We start from the raw sequence: 22,404 nt of genomic DNA on the forward strand, positions 1-22,404 counted from the left end.
ATTATGCTCCAAAACAACAAAAAATCTGCTCTGATTCTGACGTCCAACGTGCGACCCAGAACTACAGATGATCCACCATCTGTGCTCCAAGCTATTTATTAAATAAATGGTCTCTGCTCTTGACACTGTTACACCGACGCAGAGCCTACGCTGTAGGGCTGCGTCGATTTAACGCGGCAGCTCCGTGGTGGGACACGGGGGGACTTGAGCTTGTTACCCGAGAAGGAGACGCCGCTCCCGGTGAAGCGGCGCCGCAGAGGCGGCCCGGAGGCCGGAAGACCAGATGATCTATAGGTTTGGAATGCTTATGAATGTGGTCGAAAACGCAGATCTTCGGTTATGTGTGGAAGGTTTTTTTTTTTTTAACAACGATGTAATGTGGATAAACGAAGGGGGGGAAGTATTCGGTTTTAATAATACCCGGCTATTTCGGATGCATTTAATCAGAAAAAAGAGAAGATAATAAGCCTGTTTTCTGTTTAGAAAGTACAAACGTAGACAGATTACAAGTACTCACCCGTTTTTAAGGAGTTATTTTCGGAGTTTCTTTCAGGAGCACGGAGCAGGAGTGCTGCAGTGAATAAAGGCTGATTTATGGTTCCGCGTAAAATCGACGGCGTAGCCTACGGTGTAGGGTACGCGGCGCACGTAACGTACTGCGTCGCCGCGTAACCTACGCCGTAGGGTCTGCGTTGGTGTAACGCGGACCCATAAATCAGCCTTTTAAAAAGCAAGTTTCAGCTGTCAATCAAAAGAACGTGGGGGGCCTAACGGGTTTCTTAATGATAAGGCTGTGGCCTGTCATATTGGTGTGAATACACATTCACAACCTCTTCAGTGTCACAACTAACATTAAGATCCATTATCTTTCCTATTGTTTAAATTCACCGCGCTCCCTGGTGCCACGTCACTTCCGGTTCAGCTTTTTCAGATGCGGAAGTAAAATACTCTCACAAAAACCACTCTGTAGGTCACTGTAGTATATATTTATGCGTATTTCAATGAAAATTCAGTTCCTACATTATTTTCCTACACATTGATTCACAGGGGTCTCCAACCTGCAATATGCTCTTTAAGTAAATCAAAGAACAGCACAATAGAAACAAAAACATAAAAAACACATGAAATAAAGAGGCTTCAAATATACAATGGAAAAAAACAATCAAATTTCAACAATCAAAAGTCTATTACATGTGGTTTATTGTTTATTATTCATTTTAGACCCAGGCCTTGTTTAAGAACTACCCTGATTGGAAATACAGGATAGGTGTTCTTCCTGCCGGGCATTTCTGCCTGACGCACCTCCTCTGGTGCCTTTTGGAAATGGACCAACTTCAACGTGGGCTAACTTTGGGTCATCAGCTGTGGACCACTGGTCATTGGCTGCTCAGGCTGCTCAGATCCTGCTCCAGGCAACTGTGCAGGATCGTGGAGCACATCTTCAACATGAGCCTGAGGCTGTACAAGGTACCACAGCTGTGGAAGACGTCCTGCGTGGTACCGGTGCCCAAGTCATCTCGCCCCAGCGACTTCAACCACTACCGGCCGGTGGCCCTCACATCCCACCTGGCGAAGACCCTGGAGAGGCTGGTCCTCCACCACCTGCGCCCCCTGGTGAGCTCCACCGCCGCCCCCCTGCAGTTCGCCTACCGGCCGAGCATCGGAGTTGAGGACGCCGTCATCTTCCTCATGTGGAGGTCCCTGGCCCACCTGGAGCGGGCTGGAAGCACTGTGAGGATCATGTTTTATGATTTCTCCAGTGCCTTCAACACCATCCAGCCAGGACTGCTGGGGGACAAACTGCACCATGCTGGAGTCTGCCAGCAGCTGACATCATGGGTCCTGGACTTCCTCACAAACAGACCACAGTTTGTGAGGACAGGAGGCCGTGTGTCACGGCCTCCTGTCGTGTCCTGCCGTGTGACACGGTGGTCTGCAGCACCGGAGCTCCACAGGGGACCGTCCTGGCCCCCCTCCTCTTCACCGTCTACACAGCCGACTTCACCCACCACACATCAACCTGCCACCTCCAGAAGTTCTCGGACGACTCCGCCATCGTCGGTCTCATTAACAACGGAGACGAGACGGAGTACCGAGAACTGAATCACAGATTCGTGGACTGGTGCCAGCGGAACCGCCTCCAGATTAACTCTGGAAAAACGAAGGAGCTGGTGGCGGACTTCCGCCGGCGCAAAGTCCCCCCCTCGCCGGTGAACATCCAGGGAACGGACATAGAGATTGTGGACTCTTATAAGTACCTGGGTGTTCACCTGAACAATAAACTGGACTGGACTGTTAACACTCAGGCTCTCTACAAAAAGGGCCAAAGCAGACTCCACCTGCTGCGCAGACTGAGGTCCTTCGGAGTGAGGGACGGCCTCCTGAGGACCTTTTATGACTCTGTGGTGGCGTCGGCCATCTTTTATGGGGTGGTCTGCTGGAGCAGCAGCATCACTGCAGCAGAGAGGAAGAGACTGGACAAGGTGGTGAGGAAAGCCGGCTCTGTCCTGGGCTGCAGTCTGGACCGGGTGGAGGTGGTGGGGGAGAGGAGGATGGTGGCTAAGGTGTCCTCCATCATGGACAATGTCTCCCACCCCCTTCATGAGACTGTCAGAGCCCTGGAGAGCTCCATCAGTGACCGGCTTCGTCACCCACGATGCACCACCGAGAGGCATCGCAGGTCCTTCCTCCCCGCTGCCAGCAGACTGTAACCAGGCCTGCTCTCAGTAGCCAGTGGACAATAATATGACAATAATATGTGCAATAATATAAGATGTGCAATATCTGCCAATCTGCCAGTCTACCTCACAACAGTTGTTGAATGAAATTAATAATAACTCTTTGATAACTGGAACAGCGCCCCCTACCTGTGTTGCAACAGTCTGCAAGACTCTGCCACCTCGGCCAGCTTCTTCAAGACGGCATTGTGCCGCCATCTGTAGCGGCCTTGGGACAGAGCCGTCTTGCATCCCGACAGGATGTGCTGGAGGCTTGAATTGACGTGTCGCAGAGGGGGCAGATCTCTTCTGTGCCGAACCACAGGTGGAGGTTTTGGGGACAAGGTAGGGTGTTATACGTTGCTTGGATTAGGAAGCTGATCCTGGCTAGGGGGATCTTCCACAGGTCAGGCTATGTCATCCGCCTGACCATTACACCTTCCCATGATGACCAATCCCCTTGCCGGCTTTGAGCCACCGCTTTAATTGTATAGCGTTCCTGCTCTGCTTTAGCTCCAAAACCAGCTTTTATTTTTGAAAGAAGCTGTTTCTTTAGCTGAGGCAAAAACCTGGGTACAGGATGAGAATTCAGGTCCACCATCCGGTGCCTCAGGTGGGAGAAGCAGTGCACCACCAATACTGTTTATATAGCCTACATGAGGTGTCTTCAGAACAGACGTGGGTCTGCTATGGTGTTCCGCAGGGTGCTAGGGCCAATCTTGTTCAGTTTATACATGCAGTCCTTGGGAAGTATAAACCAGAATCACGGCATCAATGTTCATTGCTACGCAGCTGTGTTTGTCTATGAAGGTGAAACAGAATCCTTAGCTAAACTTCAGGCATGGTTTAAGGACATCAAGGACTGGATGTTGCTTCTAAATTCCGATAAACAGAGGTTATTATTTTTGGTCCCAAACACCTTAGGAAGGGATTAGATAGTGTTGTGTGGTAGGTAGTGTTGTGATGACCTCCTAGGCCTCGGCGATAAAAAACGAAAATCATTTACTGCATTTACCAACGTCAATTTTCCCATGTTGGTAAATTCTGGGGACCGAGCACAGACCTTTGCAACCAGCAGCTGTGACAAAATATGTATAAAACAAACACAAAATCGTCTCCACGGCAACGCTTTTGACTGAGAAAAGTAATGCGCATCGTCGCAGGATTGAGATGCACATTTTGATGTATAACACACCTGGGTGCACGTTACGGTTCGGGCGAAGAAGCGGTCGAAGAAATGGCATAAATTGCGCCAAAATTACACAATTAATTCAAAATGGCCGACTTCCTGTTCGGTTTCGGCCATGGCGCCAAGAGACTTTTCTTTAAGTTGTGACATGATACAGGTATGTAGCGATTTTCGTGCATGTGCATCAAACCGTATTGTGGGGCTTGAGGCACAAAGTTTTCTAGGGGGCGCTGTTGAGCTATTTTGCCACACCCATTAATGCAAACCATTAAATATCAAATTTTTCGCCAGGCCTGGCTTGCGTGCAAAATGTGGTGACTTTTGGGGCTCGTTTAGGGGGGCAAAAAGGCCCTCATTTCGTCGGAAGAAGGAAAAAAAAAACAAGAAAAACGAGAAAAAAATAAAAATTCCTACAGACCTGTGCACGGTCAGTGCTCTGGCCTTAATAATAATAATGTATTTTATTTATAGAGCACTTTTCATTCAAAGAATCTCAGAGTGCTTACAAGATTAAAACAGGTACAAATTAAAAAAAACTCAGAGACGGAGAAGCGGCGAACAAACATGTCAGCGTCCTCTTCTCTCTAAAAGATAATGAAACAACACTTGGGATAAATTCTGATGCTAAACTACATAAACAACAACTAGCTAAACATTAAACACAAACTTCATATTACCTACGTGTTTGTGTTTGTGTTTGTGTTTGTCTCGGTGCGTACGCTTGTGTAGGCCAGTCACGTATCTATACACAGCAGTCTACTCGAAAGAAGTAAACAAAAAAAACCCTGCTAGAGTGTGTTTAGAGCTTTGAGTCATCGTGGGACTGAACCCTCCTGCTGATCCACGAAGGATGAGCTCAGAGCAGAGATTGGCTCTGAGAAGGTATAAACGCTGCAGATGCTGCAGCACCGACCGTCTGGACGGATCTGTCTCTGACCTCGGTCAGAGTTGTGTTCAGGTAAAAGGGTGAGGTCAGGATAGTGTTCTAGAAACTCTGAACTGCAGAAAAAACTGAACCCATGTCTCTTTTTCAGTCTCTCAAAGGACGTGATTGAGTATAAGTCAACTGTGTTTGTTTTCTTGTGTCTTTTTGTCCTTTAAGCAAAAGAAGCATGTTGAATTCAACTTCTTCATCTTTTCCTTATTTCATCCTTGGAGCTTATTTGGAGGTTGGAAAGTTAAAGTACTTGTACTTTGTGATTACTTTCCTGTCTTATGTTGCCATCATTGTTGCCAACACGTCCATCATCGCAGTGATCTGCTGCACCAGGAGCCTCCATGAACCCATGTTCCTGTTCCTGCTCAGTCTGTTTGTGAACGAGCTGTACGGCAGCACCAGCCTGTTCCCGGTCCTGCTGCTCCAGGTCCTCTCTGATGTTCACACCATTCCTGTTCCGCTCTGCTACCTGCAGATCTTCTGCTTGTTCTCATATGTAAATGTTGAGTTCTGTAACCTGGCCGTCATGTCTTATGACAGGTACGTGGCCATCTGTCATCCTCTAGAATACAACACCCGTATGTCAGCCACCACAGTGATGGTCTTAATTGTGGTGGTGTGGTTTTACAGCTTTGTCAAAGTTGTTATCACCTTATGCCTGAACTTGCGCCTGACGCTGTGTGGGAACGTCATCAACGGCGTGGTCTGCCATAACTACCTGGTGGTGAAGTTGGCGTGTTCTGACGTCACGTTCAACAACATTTATGGACTGTTCGGTACCGTCCTCACCCTCTTAGTCCCTCTGCTTCCAATCCTGTTTTCTTACATGAAAATCCTCCGAGTCTGTTCTGCTGCTTCCACACAGACCAGGAGGAAAGCCGTCAGCACCTGCACGCCTCAACTCACCTCCCTCCTAAATTTTTCTCTTGGCTGCTTGTTTGTGATGCTGCAGAGCAGGTATGATAGCACCGGTTCTCCCAGTGTGCTGCAGCTTATCATGTCTCTGTACTTTCTGATACTCCAGCCGCTCCTGAATCCGCTCATGTTTGGACTGCAGATGTCCAAAATAAGAAACACGTGCAAACATTTCCTCAGTAAGAAGAAGCTGACTGAGAGCCCATGTAAGAAACGTTTCTATGTACAGTGACCTTAAAAGACGGCCGGTGTTCTGCCGAGTTGTCCTACCTCCAAGAATCGTCCTACCCGTAGGATGAAATGACATACTTCTCTGGTGAGATGTCCTACCTTGGCGAGATGTCCTACCTCGGCAGGAAATACTACCGTACGATCCCCGTTTCTTTTATCTCAGTTTCTTTTTTTTCAAAACCTTTTTCATGCAAATAGACGATTTAACAGCAGGAAGTCAGAATGTGCTTCCACATAGATCTATGTGTACGACGCTTCGGCGGAGGAAAAAAACCCTGTCAAATCGCACTTCCACATAGATATTGGCAGGTAGGATGATTTGACAGGTGAAAATACCCCGTCAGATCACGCTTCTACATAGACATCAACATTTATCTATGTGGAAGCGTGATCTCAGGGTATTTTCATCTGTCAAATCATCCTACCTGCATTTATCTATGTGGAAGCACATAGATATCATGTAGCACGATTTGGCAGATGAAAATACCCCGTCAAATCATGCTGTCACATACACGCATGCGGATAGAACTGCCTGTATCTCACCTTGTTGTGTTTCAATAAATTTTCAAACTACATATATCTATTTTTTATCACTAATTTCTTTTTGAAAAGAAGTAAATGCACATTCCCAGGAAGTATCATAAAGAAAAGGTTTATACAAAGTTTCATATTCATCAGATTTTCAGATTCATCTGAATGCAGCAGTAGTCTCGATGTGAGAAATCAACCTGTGCATAAAAAGTGGATATCAGTGGATATGAGGGGTGGGGTAGCAGTTGGGGGTAAAATGAAGATGCAGTAGAAGATCAGCAATTCCAGTGTGGCCACCCAAGGGAGCGGAGTGGAACTCGTCAAAAAGCTGCCTCTTCTCTTGCTGAGTTTTGACAGCTCGCCGAGTTCCAAAAAGGAGCTGACCACCTACAGTACATTAAAATAATTTTAAGAATCATGATAACACAAATTATCATTCAATTATTTAATGATGCATTGAAGTACATATCCGATTAATTACAAGTTTATGGAAAATACAAACCTTGCAATGAAAATTTGGAGGCATACTGTACCTCCGCAGATTTTGCCTCTGGGCCTTATCATACCCCTCCGGGTATGATAATTCCGCAAGGAAATTGTACACATCGTTGTACCTGTCTTCCATAACTACAAAAGAGTACATCATTGATATTCAGGTAACGTAACTAATCATTTGTATAGCACTCTTCTGAGCACTGGTAAATAGAGCGCTTCATAGGATATATAAACCAAAATAAAAAATCATCCCAAAAAATAACAGTAAACCTATAATATTTAGGATATGCAAATATAGGATTATTAAATAATAATAGCATATTGTATATCATGCACATATTTTACTGTATTCTGCCAGATTCAAGCATGAACATTCTTGTATATTTGCCACTTTTGTTATGGAGTCATGTGACGACCAAGCGGCAACCAAATTTACAGCAGAAATAAACATATTTACCGTTTGGTACAAAAAATAATTTTGTCTCCATGAATAGAGTTCACATTCATGACACCTGTACTGACATGAACCTTTTCCTAACCGCATTTAGGGCATGAACTGAATATTTCAGAGGGGAAAAGGGCATCTTTGATGGAAGTGTTTTTAAGGGTGTGTTTCAGATTCTGATTCAGATAACCTTATTTATCCCCATAGGGGAAACGTAATTGTTGTAGCAGCAACAAAAGAATAACAAGAACTAAACTGACAAGCAATAGTAAGATAAATTAAAGCTGCAAGCAGCGATGAACGGGCTCTCGCACCCTTGTGCACGTTCAGGCGTGCTGCAGTGGAAGCGCTTGTATGACTTGCATTTAGATTCTTCAGGCCTGGACATTTAGCAGATGACACCAGCCACGACTCTCTATATTAAACCATTCAAAAGTTATTGCAGAAAGTAGGAACTATCAGATATCGACCAATCAGATGAAGGGGCGGGGCTAATTTATTCCAATGAAGGTCAAGTACCCAATACCCTCAGATGACACCACCCACCAGTCTTTATGTCAAACCATTCAAAAGTTACAGCAGAAAGTAGGAACTATCAAATATGGACCAATCAGATGAAGGGGGGGCGCGCTTTTTGATGTCTATCGTCGCCATAGTAACGCTTTTGACTGAGAAAACTAATGCCCATCGTCGCAGGATCGAGACGCACATTTTGATGTATAACACACCTGGGTGCACGTTACGGTTCGTGCGAAGAAACGGTCGAAGAAATGGTATAAATTGCGCCAAAATTACATTATTAATTCAAAATGAGTGACTTCCTGTTCAGTTTGGCCGAGAGTTTTCTTTAAGTTGTGACATGATACAGGTGTGTACCGATTTTCGTGCATGTACACCAAACCGTATTGTGGGGCTTGAGGCACGAAGTTTTCTAGGGGGCGCTGTTGAGCCATTAGGCCACGCCCATTAATGCAAACCATTAAATATCACATTTTTGCCAGGCCTGGCTTGGTGCAAAATTTGGTGACTTTTGGGGCACATTTAGGGGGGCAAAAAGGCCCTCCTTTCGTCGGATATAGGCGGCAAGAACACACGGAGGCACAAGTCGAGCACTGGAAATCTGCAACAAAAACCCTAAACGAAAACACAAAACCGACACGGAGCCGACCAAAACACGAGCAGCAATCGACCCAAATCTCGAGATCTGATCACAGTCTAAGCTAAGCTACCGCAACTAACTAACCCCAAAAACTACAGAGCAAGCATGCAGGTGAACAAGCCAGTGTGTATGTCTATGTGTGTGTGTGCATGTATGTTGTGTGTATGTGTGTGTGTGTGTGTGTGTGTGTGTGTGTGTGTGTGTGTGTGTGTGTGTGTGTGTGTGTGTGTGTGTGTGTGTGTGTGTGTGTGTGTGTGTGTGTGTGTGTGTGTGTGTGATGCCTTCAGTGTTTCGTCACAAGACGGCTCTATTAAATTCTCCTGCTCAACAACTGTTAAGTCTATCGAGGCCACGTGAGAGTAGTCGATGTTGAAAGGGTTTGTCATCCAGCTGCTTCAGCTTCAGACATACAGTGGGTTGCAAAAGTATTCACCCCCCTTGAACTTTGTGACCTTTTGCCACATTTCAGGCTTCAAACATAAAGATATAAAACTGTAATTTTTTGTTGCAGTTGCTGGGAAATAATTGCGGAACTGTTGTCTGAGCGGTGCAGCAATGTTTTTTTTTTTTTTTTTAAATTTATTTTTTTTCTTTCTTTCGTTTTTTCCCTTATAAATATCAACAGTCACGTTCCATTACAGACCTAAATGTGTAATAGTCTGTGCATATCAATAAATATATGTGCAATGATGCGCGTGTCTGTTGTTCAATACAACTGATCAAACCAAGCGCAGACACAAGCTGCTCTGATCCAGACAGGTGGAGTTGGAACAAACTATCACACAATGTCGAGAGAACGAGACAGATTCAGGAAATTTCCATCACGGAATGAAAAAAGAAAAAAACTAAAGAAAATGGAAGAGTTTAATGCCTCTCTGAAAGGCTTGTTTGATAAATTTGTTACAAAAATCACCGATCCGACCGGGTCTCAAGCAGCCGTGGGGGCCCGCGTCGAGGCAAGAGATGATGATGAGGCAGGGGAAGGTATCCAATATTTTGCTAATTGGAGAGTTAAAATTGCGCATATAGACACCCGATCCGACCCAAAAAAAAACAAAAATTTCGAGGGCCCCCCCCAGCCATTTCGCACAGGGCCTCGCAAATCTCCCAGGCGGCTCTGCCTCAGGGGTCTGGGAGCTTCATAGGAACTAACAGATCAACCATGTATTTTGGTCCAAGACCATTCAGTGCTTCGTAGACCAGCAGTAAGATTTTAAACTCTATCCTTTGACTCACTGGAAGCCAGTGTAGTGATTTCATGACCGGTGTAATGTGGTCCAGTTTCCTGGTGATTGTAAGGACTCTGGCGGCAGCGTTCTGGATCAGCTGCAGCTGCCTGATTGATTTCTTGTTAAGGCCTGTAAAGATGCCATTGCAATAATCACATTAGTGTATTTGTACAATGTATCGGTATTGAATTGCTGATGAATCGCTGATACCTACCAGGCTGAATTTTACTGAATATCAGAATGTAAAGTAAATCGATGGTATCGAACAACACTTTTCTATGATAAAACAGTCAAATAAATATCAAGCAGCTAATTTTGTTTAATTGTAGCTGAACTGGATCGACATAGTTTATTCATCATGACTGCCAATAGTTCATTTAAGTTTATACTTCACATGTTAGGAGTGCACCGTTCCTGGGTGAGAGAAGTTCAGAACAGATATATCTACGACAGAATTACACAAAAATATCGAATTTAACTTAACCCCTTAACGCTAACCTTCCAAAATTAAATGTGGAAGGAATAGTTTGATAATAATAGTTAAAGAGAGTTTATATTGTACATGTATGGAGGAGTGCACCGTTCCTGGAGATACTGCAATACCAGGTCGATGCGTGGAGTGGACGGAGCAAGCCCCTATTCCATCTCCCTGTTCCAAAAATCAATTTAATATATGGTCCCCGGGTAGGGGACGTATCAGATATTAAACTGATAAGAACAGATACTACACTTGATCTTAGCCAAAAGGCCGAGAAGCGATACCCACAATGGGTTGGAGGAAACCTCCCCATTCCCGGCACCCTCCTTTAAACTCACGGTTTAAAAAATGGGGAAAAAACACACACAAATAAAGTCAAAATATAAACAGCTACTTCAGAATATTGTAAACCACATCACAGTATTTTATTTTATTTTTTGTGTATTCGGGGAAGTTTGGTGATTTTAAATCTATAAACAAGCCTCATCAATACTTCTTGGACACGTGACACGCTGCGGATCAATAGGAAGACACTTGGGGCAGAACGCTCCAGAAACACGACTTCTTCACATTTATGATTGTTTAAACATAACAAATATGTGTATTCAAGTATATACAACTTATATATGTGTGTATATGTTGTCTTTAACTTGCATTGTAATGTTTATAGTGAGATTATCTTCTGTTGGTGAGGAAGAAACCTGTTTCTACGACAAACAGAGATCCTTCAGTGACCTCTAGCGGAGAGCAGGACAAACTACACAATAACTCACCTGCAAATTACTGGTGGAGAGTTGGTTAAATACCATAAATAACAAGAAAATACAAAATGTACCCCCTTTCAGACTTCAGTTTAAATTTTAAAACATCTTTTAAGTAAAACAGAAGTTATGTGATCATTACAACCAGTCCAGAAAAATCACTATGAGCATAAACGTTTTCATTAATAGTTAATGAAACCAACCATCAACCTTTGTACAACTTGTTTTTTTTTTTTTTTAACATTTATGTTATTTATTTTCTCATTTGAGAATTTCTATTACGATTAATAATTAGATTTTTTTTAATCTATTATTTGATTCTTTTTTTTAATTAAAATGTTGAAATTTTTCTTACTTTGCACTTTTCAGCTCCAGTCTTTATTCCATGGGAGTCCTCTGCATTGGGAGGGCTGCAGGGCTTGGGTTTGTTTTTACATTTAAGCACAGATTAGAAAAGATGGGGGGTTCACCAACCCTGGCCCTCGAGAGCACCTATCCAGCATGTTTTAGATGTTTGCCTGCTTCAACTCACCTGACCTGATAGATGTATTGGTTGGTCTACCAGTCCTTTTACACTCTGGCAGAAGGCTAAATGTTGGTTTAGTTAGTAGCAACAATAGAAATAAAGGTGGCAATTACAGTAATGTCCCGTCCCCAGCAAAAAGTGTACATGCAGGTTATGCCGTTATATCGTCCCTACCAATGTTGAGACCAAACCTACCTTGTTTGTGCTTATTTTACACCTATTTGTCACAATTGCTGGGTGCAAAGGCCTGTGTTCGGACTCCTCCCTTCACTATTATTCTGAAGAATAATTAGGGTCCGAGCACTTACAGTGCGAAGGCCCTATTCATTGTATCTGTAGGATTTTTTTTTCTTCCTAGTTTTTCTTCCGACAAAATGAGGGCCTTTTTGCCCCCCTAAACGTGCCCCAAAAGTCACCAAATTTTGCACGCAAGCCAGGCCTGGCGATAGATTAGATATTTCATGGATTGCATTAATGGGCGTGGGCCGTGGCCTAATGGCTCAACAGAGCCCCCTAGAAAACTTCGTGCCCCCAAGCCCCACAATACGGTTTGACGTACATGCACGAAAATCGGTACACATCTGTATCATGTCGCAACCTAAAGAAAAGTCTCTTGGCGCCATGGCCGAAACCAAACAGGAAGTCAGCCATTTTGAATATTTTGAATTAATCTCGTAATTTTGGCACAATTTATGCCATTCCTTCGGCAGTTAATACGGCCCGAACCGTAACTCGGTATTGAGTACTTGACCTTCATTGGCATGAATTAGCCCCTTCTTCTGATTGGTCAATATTTGATAGTCCCTATTTTCTGGCATAACTTTTGAATGGTTTGACATAAAGACTCGTGGGTGGTGTCATCTGACTCGGTTTTGAGTACTTGACCTTCATTGGCATGAATTAGCCCCTTCTTCTGATTGGTCGATATTTCATAGTTCCTATTTTCTGCCATAACTTTTGAATGGTTTGATATAGAGAGTCGTGGGTGGTGTCATTTCTGATATGCTTATGGGGGGCGGTGGCCATGAGTGCGAGGGCCCGTTCGTCGCTGCTTACAGCTTTAATTTACCTTGAGACTGATTTTTGCTGTTTAGTTATCATTTTTCCTGACTACATCAGGTGGTGCCCCGTTTTGATTAAGTCATTTTGATCATTCAATTTGATAAATAATCTACTTTATTAATGAATAAGGATTGTTCTCCAACAATCATTAATAACCCTTTGATAACTGAACCAGCACCCACTGTGTGGCACAACAGTTGCTAAGTAGATAACTATGTGAATGGTGGCTCCTTATGGCTTGCAGTAACTTAAATATGCTAAACTCCTTTAGGAATTTACAGGAACATAACTTCAAAAATGCTTACAAAATAGAACTGTAATACATTCATAACTAATAAAATCTCTGGCTTGTCTCACTATTTTGAAATATTGCTTCGTACATCATTTGTTGACCTTGTGACACTACGTCTTGTGAAAAGAACAATTACAGTATGTTTAGTGGTGTTTTAAATCCTGTCAGGGGCAAATACTGCATATAAAAGGGAAAGCCATCTCCTGCTGTAGCTCATTCATGGTGACAATCGTCTGGGCCACGTAAAATTGTTCCCTGCTATCATGATGAAATACCGAGAATGAATGGATCTGACAGGCGAGGTGTCCAGATGTTTCTATGGGGCTAATTGAAATGTGAAAACATTGTTGTAAAGGCAGTAAATTCAGAGAATGGGAATAAGGAAAAATGATCTTTTCAGATAGCAGATGGCAGTGAAGTAGTTTTCAGTTTTTCACTTTGTTCTTTTGTTGCCCCCCATTGATGTTTGTTTTCAACACAGGCTTTACGTTTACTGCTCGTCTGCTATTGTTGTTCTGCTGGGAATTATTTTGACAGTTTAATCTGAACTAAATCCATACGTAAATGTCTTTCTTTCTTTGGAAGTAACCATTAGTATTAATCTGCATGTGAATGGTGAATGTACATGTGAAAACATAATTTTCTTTAAATTTGGTTATGTGTGTTTTAGGGCTGGGCGATATGGACCAAAAGTCATATCTTGATATTTTCTAGCTGAATGGTGATACTCGATATATATCGATATTTTTTCTGTGCCATTATTGGGGTTTCCCCCAAAGCATTATAGCATAGCATCTCTGTTAGCATCTCTGTTAGCTTCATTTTTTTCTGAGGCAAACCCTTAAAAAAACAGTCAGTTTTAATACAAAGACTCGTGCCAAATGTCACACAGGTTCCTTTATTAACAGAGGTCTGCACAATATCAAAATGTATAAAACAAATGAAATAAAAATAAACTGCCTGCATATATAAAATAAAAATGCTTCTTGAATAAGATAAAACAAATAACCCTTTCCTGCATAACAATTAAATTAAAATACACTGTGCAATTAATACAATGTAGACAGTAACAGGCAGACTTTTCCACTGAGGTTGACAGTTGTGCAAATAACAAAGCATTTGTGCAAATCTCAAATAAAACATTCAAGTCAATTTGTCACAAAATAAGCTATATCAAAATCATAATTTTTTTTTTAAAATCGATATAAACGATATTGTCTCGTACCATATCGCGTTTGAAAATATATCGATATATATTAAAATCTTGATATATCGCCCAGCTCTAGTGTGTTTATAGACCTTAGTTAAACGTTTTTTATATGCCTCTTCATGATAACCACTTTCCATCAGACTGCAGGTTGTGCAGTGAACTGGCCCCTCCTCCAGTTGTTATGAAATGTACATAATGCATGTACACAATCTACAGAGAGAAATCATGAAAACTTATAAAAACTTATTGGTCAGACCATGTTCTTCAGGCATAAAGCTCCACAAAAAAAGCATTAATAAGCTGTTGAAATGTCTAGAAAAATGCTATTGACAGAATTCATGCTAATGATGACAACATTTATTTCATCAATTTATGTTACAGCCAAGTCTGTTGGATGATGTTGTAACATTCCCAGAGCCAGGTAAAGGCAGCCCAAAGGGATGGTGACTGTAACAGTTGGGCACATTGGTTTCAGGAGGAGGCAGAGTCACTCCGGGGGTCACGAGGGGGAACATAATCAGCCATATTGGGGAGTCCAAACACAACGCAGCAGCTCAGGGCGCTCCGGAAGACATCCATATCGCAGACCTCGCACCACTCATCTGTTTCTCCGTTGTACTTCTCCACACTACAGGTGGTGGAGAAGCCGTTGAAACCCCCCACAACAAAGAGCAGGTCTTCCATGACTTCGATGCCAAAGTTGCTGCGGGTAGTTATCATGGATGCAACGTTGTTCCAAGTGTTGGTTCCTGGGTTGTAGCACTCAGCAGAGCGGAGACGGTTGTCACCATCAAACCCTCCAACCTGTTGGAGTAAATTGGAATATTATGGTTAAAATTTGGCTCTCTGCATCTTTTATAAGAGACTAATTACCAATGGATAAAAAATATTTTGGTAATGTCTGCTGGTTTTCAACTTACTGCATAGACTTTATCTCCGCACGCAACCACCCCAACTCCACTGCGCCGACAAGTCATTGGTGAGATCAATGTCCACTGCATAGTCTGTGGATCGTAGTATTCAGCTGTTTCCAGGCACTCTTGCCCGTCGAATCCACCACAAATATAGATCTGAAGACAAAATAAGAAGTATTAAGTGATTTTACCCTTTATGAGTTTTGTATTCATGTGTAATCTTTGTTTTAATGTTACGTGGCTTAATAAAATGATCTTTTTTCCATTGGTCAGATATAACTAACTTTGTAAGGCATAATATTAATAGTTTAGGATTTTTAACATTCCGCATGTGTCTTTGAAGCACCCTTACATGAAGAACTATGTAATTCAATTTTTTTTTATTAACCCCTTGATTTTCTCAACATCTAGCATTTCTTTAGGGTTTTGTGTTTTCAGTGGTTGGGGACTCTATTCCATTCACTTCTACTCCAATGACTCCCTGTGTCTCTGTCAGTTCACCCACCTTGTTGTGTAATGTTGTGCAGCTGGCGTCACTCCTCGGCTCGTGCATCGGTGCAATACAAGTCCACTGGTTGGTCTGGGGTTCGTAGTACTCTGCGTTGTCGAGCCGAGTGTATCCATCGTAGCCTCCAATAGCATATATGCACCCATTTAGTACAGTCACACTTACGTAGCAGCGACGATGGTACATCGGTGCCACTTCCTGCCACGTGTGTGTTGTTGGGTCCCACCTGCACACACTGTTGAAATAGCTCCGTCTGTCAAAACCCCCAATAAAGTACACGTACCCATTGAGGAACGCAGTGCCGTGATAGGCACGAGGACGCCCAGCATCGTTCGGCACATTTGTCCATCGGTTAGTGCGGATATCATAGGCCTCAATGCTGTTGGTTGGATCTCCAACACTCCATCCCCCCATGGACAGCAAAATGGACCTTGGCATGCGAGGCCGGGTAAATCTGTTGCCGAAGCGACGTGAAGGCAGCCCAAATCTGATGACATTAGCTATGGCTCTGGGAACATCACTGATCATGGAGTAGCATTCAGGGTTCCTCTTCACCAGCTCACTGGTGATCACTTTCATCTTAAAATACTCCATATCCAACAGAGCCAGTCGGACCTAAACAGACATGAAAGGATAGAATCCATTAATATAAAACTGCATGGACTTTAGCACTCAATGTGAAATAATATGCTTTATAACGTTATATGTAAATGATAAAAAGGATTCAAGGATAAAAAGATTGATGAAAGACAAGGCAGCTAGTCATAGCCAATGGACTAGCTAAAAAGACTCAGATTTCACAATGCAGCCAAGGCCTTTTAGGGCTGCACGATTCTGGAAAAAATGAGAATCACGATGTTTTTGCTTAGAATTGAGATCACGATTCTCTCACAATTTTTTTCCAATATAAAATGTATTGCACTTATTACTTTAACTTTGCAACAGCTGAACAAAAATATAATAACAATAAACATCTCTTGTCTTCTTTACACAAACCTTTGAATAATTTAAACAATGATAACAATTTTGAACAATATTTGTTCCTCCCTGAGTTGAACACCCTTTCAGAAAGGGGACTTGTAACAGATCCTGTAGTTCTGAGGCAACAAATTATTCCTCTGGCTGGGATGAACCCCCCATTGCCTTTTGCTGCTATTAAGAAGCTGCCGATACAAAAGGTAAACGTTACAAAAAATATGATGGTGCCTGATAAAAGACTGGCATCAACTTTGTAACAGCTGACATTGAACATAAAAACAATAAACATCCAAAAAAAAAAAAAAAAAAGTAAATCGTCGTCATTTGGAAATGAGATTGCGTTCAAGCATGAATCGAGATCGCGATTTTTTAACGATTAATCGTGCAGCCCTACGCCCTTTTATATTTCTGTAACAGTTTTTCAATGTTTATGATAGAGGATCCAGCTGCCTGTCGTTGTGACACTAGAGAAGATTGAAGCTTCATCAGACTAAACCTTTAAACCTTAGACTGTTTTCAGTTCAATAAATATGACTTTGCAGTGTTAATTATACAGCTGTCAGCACAACACCATCCATTGAAGCCTGATAATATGAAAATTAAACTAAACATATTCATACGAGCTACTGTACCTTCGGTAAGAGAGCAACAATGTGTTTCTCCCGTTCATTGGGTAAATGGTTAATCCACCTAATGATGGCCTCAAACACAGTACTCTCCTGTTTTACATTGAGTTGGTCTTTTTCAATGATATCAGTGAGCTCCTCCACGGGGATCTGCAGGAACTCTTCACCGCTTGCAACCTCCTCAAAGTGCTCAGTGATGTAGTCAAACGCCTTGGAGCGCAGTTTGGGGTAGAAGCAGGAGTTGGTTAATTGCCAAATGCCAATACAGTTTTCAGGGCACATTTGCTCCTCAAGGAAACTGTAGCAAATACGTATGACATCGTCTATGTTGAACTGATCGGCAGCAATCAGAAGGTCCAGCACGTTGTCCTCTGTGACAGAAACGGAGCCGGTGTAAGAGTGGTCAAGGATGAGCTGCATTATGTCAGGAGACACATTGGGAATGTTAAAGATCTTCTTGTCCCGGTTAGACCAGCGAGAAGAGAAGAGAGCTCTGAAATGAAAGCACAGTAGAGAGATGTATTTCTGCAACAGTCATCATGTAACATTATGCTTTAATCACTCTATCAATGTCACATTCTTTCAGCTGAATACTTGACACCATAAGTTAAAATGTCAAATAGAAGCTATGTGTTGCCATATCTCAACTATGTGTAATCATGAGAATATAAACTACTCCAATGGTTTCCTAACTGTTTTTCTTTCAGAAGCCACCCTGCATGTATTTACAAAGCAAAAAATCATTAACAATACAGTACTCATCCTGATATCTGATAAAAATGTATCCACTGGGACTTCATATGCTTCTAAATATACCAATTTTTTACTTTTTAACAATTTACTTGTCCATAATCTGATTTTTTTTCACCTCAAGGGAGGTGTATATAGAATTACGTTTTGAAGGTTTTGATATTGAGACTGACCAGTGTGTACTGCATCAGAAGCAGTGCTTGTAATAACTACTTGATGTGTCGCTGACAGAAATATGTGGTGCAGAATTGATTTCTATATGATTACCATGGAAGAAAATATGAACAATTGTTTGAAAAGTGTTCAGTTAAATGGTTTTTTATCTAAACTGCTGTCTGGAACATGTAACTGTGAGAGAAAACAGACCTCGTTGGTTTTAAATCATCTGCCATATCTTTGAAATATAAAACTTGCTTAATGTGCAAGGTTGTCAATATCAAATTTGACATACCTGCTTTAGTAAAAATCTTAATTTGTATTTCCAATTTTACTTTCTGAGAAGTTAATTCTTTGATTCAGATCTTTAAATAAATTAAAGCTATAATTGTATTATCAACTCACCGAAAATATGGGGTACAGTTACACAGGACGACTTTATGGACTTGAAATTCAACATCCTCAACCTTGATAACGGCATCACAATATTCCCCCGTCAGACGGAGCTCATTGTACACAGAGTTGTCTGAAGGTTTCTCTTCTTTACTCATCTTAAACTTTGATAATCTGAGAAGCTTTGTCAAATGTTTATGGTTCGTATCAGCTTGTTAAAATGAAGAATGCAGAACTGTGAACGTGCTGCTATTTATCAGCTCAGTATTCCGGAATGGACCTTTATTTCATCACAGTGAGTGACAATAAAGACATTTAGTTTACATTTACAATGGAAAAAAGTTACCTTTTGCTTCATTTAGTTTTCACAGTAGTGGTATCAAATCATTATGCGTTTTTGTTCCATGTTTCAAAAAAATGTCTCAAAGAATCAGTCATTTTACAAACAGTTCAGTTCAGTAACAAAACATCCTTATATAGATTACATGACAAACACAAGTATAGGCACCTTGACTTCTGTTTAATTTAAATTATAATATATATTAGCATCAAAACACCTGCCTCTTTTATGGTATTTTAACCCAGTGTTACCAGCTCTGGCACATATTTGGCCTTGTTGATGAGATTATTATCTTTACACCGTTAGACTTCCAGAAGGTCTGATGGTTGGGAGGCCAATGAGATTTATGTGACCCTTCTCATTTGTAGAACTTTCATGATGTTTTTAATAAATGTGGATTCGTGTAAAGTAAATGTGACTATTATAAATACTTATTTGACCTTCTGTCAGCCAAACCTTTAATGCTCAGTTTTGCTGAAATATTCTAAGCAATAATAACATTATTGCTTTAGACATGAAAGATAGATGGTAGGTACAAAAGGGGAATTTAAAAATGCAAGCAATATTCAAAACTCAAGATAGAAAGGTAATGGATATTAGTAATAATAGTAAAATACCCAGTGAAAAAGTCCAGGAATAAACAAAATATGGTGCATGGTTTGCAGTGCGTAGTTCAGCACAGAACAGTGAGGAACGTTTTCTTCAGTCTGGTTGTGGAGCAGGATGGTGAAAACAGCCAGTCACTCAAGCTACTTCTCTGTCAGGAGATGGGGCTGTGTGGTGGTCGAGGCCGATTGTCCTTGATGAGGGGATTGTCCATGATGCGTTTGTGGATTATGATTTGATACTCATTGGGTTGTTATTAAAATTGGCATATTGTATGGATTCCAACTTTAAACATACACATGGTCCATGTACCAGAATACATGACTGCAAAACTTTTAATGGATTGAAAAAGTATTTGTGTTCTTTAACATTGGGTCTAATGAATCGTGCAATCTAAAGTTGCAAAACACCCCCTGGCATGACCCCGTTCCGATGTGGAAGAAAAAAAAGCCTAAAAAAACAAAAAAAAACTGTTATATTAGTATTCAAGATCATTTTCCCTTTTTTTTCATACCAGACACTTTTTCGTCTGTAAATGCAGCTCGAACCATAACGTGCACCCAGGCGTGGCAAACATCAAAAACCTTCGTCTCCATCATTCAACGATGGGAATTACTTTTCTCCATCAAAAGTGTTACAGTGGAGACGCTAGGCACAAAAAAGTGGGTCAAAATAGCCCCATTCATTCCTATGGGCAGTACTGGAGTTGAGGGGGGATGGCATCCCCCCCTGAAATAAAAACGGTCCAAATCATCCCCCCTGTAAAACTGCCATCCCCCCTTTCCATCCCTTATGTCATTTCATCAATGAATGTGGTTTTACTGCTATTTCAACATTTAGAGTCATTACCAGAAAAATAACACCAGAAAAATAACTCATTTGACCATTTTCACCTGTTTCAAATACATTTTCAGTTGAAATAAGTAGGAAAATCTGCCAGTGGGACAAGATTTATCTTATTACAAGTAAAAAAATCGTGTCCAACTGGCAGATTTTTCTACTTATCCTAAGTGAAAATCTACTTGAAACAGGTGAAAATTGTTGTTTTTTCCAGTGATGAGTCTTGTTTTAAGTGTAATGAGATTTTTTTACTAAAATGAGACATTTTAACAAGAAATAAGACAAATATTCTTGTTAAGATTTTGAGTTTTTGCAGTGATCCATGTTACTTATCCTGTGAAGGACAGAGTCATATTGATAAGTTCAGAAAACTGTTTTTAATTGTTGTGTTTTGATGTATTTGATGTAAGCCCAGTGGATATTTAAAGCTTACAGAAGGCTGCATTTAACTGCTGCTATGTCATTCCTGCAGTATTTCTGCAGGTGTTTTGGTCAGTGCTATTATTTGTAATATATTATATTATTTATAATCAGCACAAATTATCTGTCCCCATATGATAAAATCCACCATCCCCCCTGATTTTCTTTTATAACTCGAGTACTGAGGCACTTACTGTGGTGACGCAAAACCTATTCATTCCAATGGGGAGCATAAAAATGAATGCCACAACCACACCCAGCTCAGACAGAACCAGAACCACCCCAAATACAACCAGGCCGAACCACACCTCCTGCGAAGAAGGCCGACCGGCCAGACCAAACTACCTTTTCTTCATTTACAAAGATCCACCTGATTTATGGTATTTAACCAACTCTCCACCAGTAATTTGCAGGTGAGTTATTGTGTAGTTTGTCCTGCTCTCCGCTAGAGGTCACTGAAGGATCTCTGTTTGTCGTAGAAACAGGTTTCTTCCTCACCAACAGAAGATAATCTCACTATAAACATTACAATGCAAGTTAAAGACAACATATACACACATATATAAGTTGTATATACTTGAATACACATAGGTGTTATGTTTAAACAATCATAAATGTGAAGAAGTCGTGTTTCTGGAGCGTTCTGCCCCAAGTGTCTTCCTATTGATCCGCAGCGGGTCACGTGTCCAAGAAGTATTGATGAGGCTTGTTTATAGATTTAAAATCACCAAACTTCCCCGAATACACAAAAAAGAAAAGAAAATACTGTAATGTAGTTTCCAATATTCTGAAGTAGCTGTTTATATTTTGACTTTATTTTACGTGTGTGGTTTTTTTCCCCCATTTTTTAAACCGTGAGTTTAAAGGAGGGTGCCGGGAATGGGGAGGTTTCCTCCAAACCATTGTGGTTATCGCTTCTCGGCCTTTTGGCTAAGATCAAGTGTAGTATCTGTTCTTATCAGTTTAATATCTGATACGTCCCCTACCCGGGGACCATATATTAAATTGATTTTTGGAACAGGGAGATGGAATAGGGGCTTGCTCCGTCCACTCCACGCATCGACCTGGTATTGCAGTATCTCCAGGAACGGTGCACTCCTCCTGACATGTACAATATAAACTCTCTTTAACTATTATCAAACTATTCCTTCCACATTTAATTTTGGAAGGTTATCGTTAACGGGCTAAGTTAAATTCGATATTCTTGTGTAATTCTGTCGTAGATGTATCTGTTCTGAACTTCTCTCACCCAGGAACGGTGCACTAACATGTGAAGTATAAACCTAATTGAACTATTGGTAGTCATGATGAATAAACTATGTCGATCCAGTTCAGCTACAATTAAACAAAATTAGCTGCTTGATATTTCTTTGACTGTTTTATCATAGATAAGTGTTGTTCGATACCATCGATTTACTTTCCGTTCTTATATTCAATCAAATTCAGCCTGGTATCAGCGATTCATCAGCAATTCAATACCGATACATTGTGCAAATACACCTAATGTGACTGTAAATAATACTTTCGAGGTTTCAGGTTCAAAAATAAATAAAACAAAATCACAGATCAAATATTTAGGGAAATGGGAAAATAGGACTGAAAATCTACATGGGATGTCAGTATGTACGGGTCCAGTTAATATACTGGGAGTTAAGTTCCATAAAACTGAAGATGATGCGCAGTTAAATTGGGACTC

General features: G+C 41.3%; 2 protein-coding genes and 2 non-coding genes across 4 annotated transcripts; 2 read left to right on the forward strand and 2 right to left on the reverse strand.

The window, feature by feature from the left end:
- Window positions 1-5,015: 5,015 nt before the first annotated feature.
- LOC133442244 (olfactory receptor 2A14-like) lies at window positions 5,016-6,024 on the forward strand. Its single transcript, XM_061720202.1, has one exon. The coding sequence runs from the start codon at window positions 5,019-5,021 to the stop codon at window positions 5,988-5,990; it is 972 nt and encodes a 323-aa protein (XP_061576186.1). The 5' UTR covers window positions 5,016-5,018; the 3' UTR covers window positions 5,991-6,024.
- A 4,393-nt stretch (window positions 6,025-10,417) lies between these two features.
- LOC133442637 (U2 spliceosomal RNA) lies at window positions 10,418-10,608 on the reverse strand. Its single transcript, XR_009782579.1, has one exon. It is a non-coding gene; the product is annotated as a U2 spliceosomal RNA (small nuclear RNA).
- Window positions 10,609-14,648: 4,040 nt separating this feature from the next.
- LOC133442487 (kelch-like protein 10) lies at window positions 14,649-18,660 on the reverse strand. Its single transcript, XM_061720495.1, has 5 exons — window positions 18,515-18,660; window positions 17,210-17,696; window positions 15,597-16,214; window positions 15,098-15,247; window positions 14,649-14,981 (listed from the first exon to the last, which is right to left on the reverse strand). The coding sequence occupies exons 1-5, from the start codon at window positions 18,658-18,660 to the stop codon at window positions 14,649-14,651; spliced, it is 1,734 nt and encodes a 577-aa protein (XP_061576479.1).
- A 2,958-nt stretch (window positions 18,661-21,618) lies between these two features.
- Window positions 21,619-21,809, forward strand: LOC133442638 (U2 spliceosomal RNA). The gene has a single exon (XR_009782580.1). It is a non-coding gene; the product is annotated as a U2 spliceosomal RNA (small nuclear RNA).
- The last annotated feature ends 595 nt before the right edge of the window (window positions 21,810-22,404 follow it).

The sequence above is a fragment of the Cololabis saira genome, chromosome 4 (assembly GCF_033807715.1).
Source record: "Cololabis saira isolate AMF1-May2022 chromosome 4, fColSai1.1, whole genome shotgun sequence".
Lineage (NCBI taxonomy): Eukaryota > Metazoa > Chordata > Actinopteri > Beloniformes > Belonidae > Cololabis > Cololabis saira.

Excerpts from the sequence above, each read along its gene's own strand:
- LOC133442244 (XM_061720202.1), top strand. The coding sequence starts at position 5,019 with ATGTTGAATTCAACTTCTTCATCTTTTCCTTATTTCATCCTTGGAGCT.
- LOC133442487 (XM_061720495.1), bottom strand. The coding sequence starts at position 18,660 with ATGAGTAAAGAAGAGAAACCTTCAGACAACTCTGTGTACAATGAGCTC. Across the intron at positions 16,215-17,209 it reads TTGTTGCTCTCTTACCGAAG|GTCCGACTGGCTCTGTTGGA; the intron begins GTACAGTAGCTC and ends ATGTCTGTTTAG. Across the intron at positions 14,982-15,097 it reads GCGGAGATAAAGTCTATGCA|GTTGGAGGGTTTGATGGTGA; the intron begins GTAAGTTGAAAA and ends TTACTCCAACAG.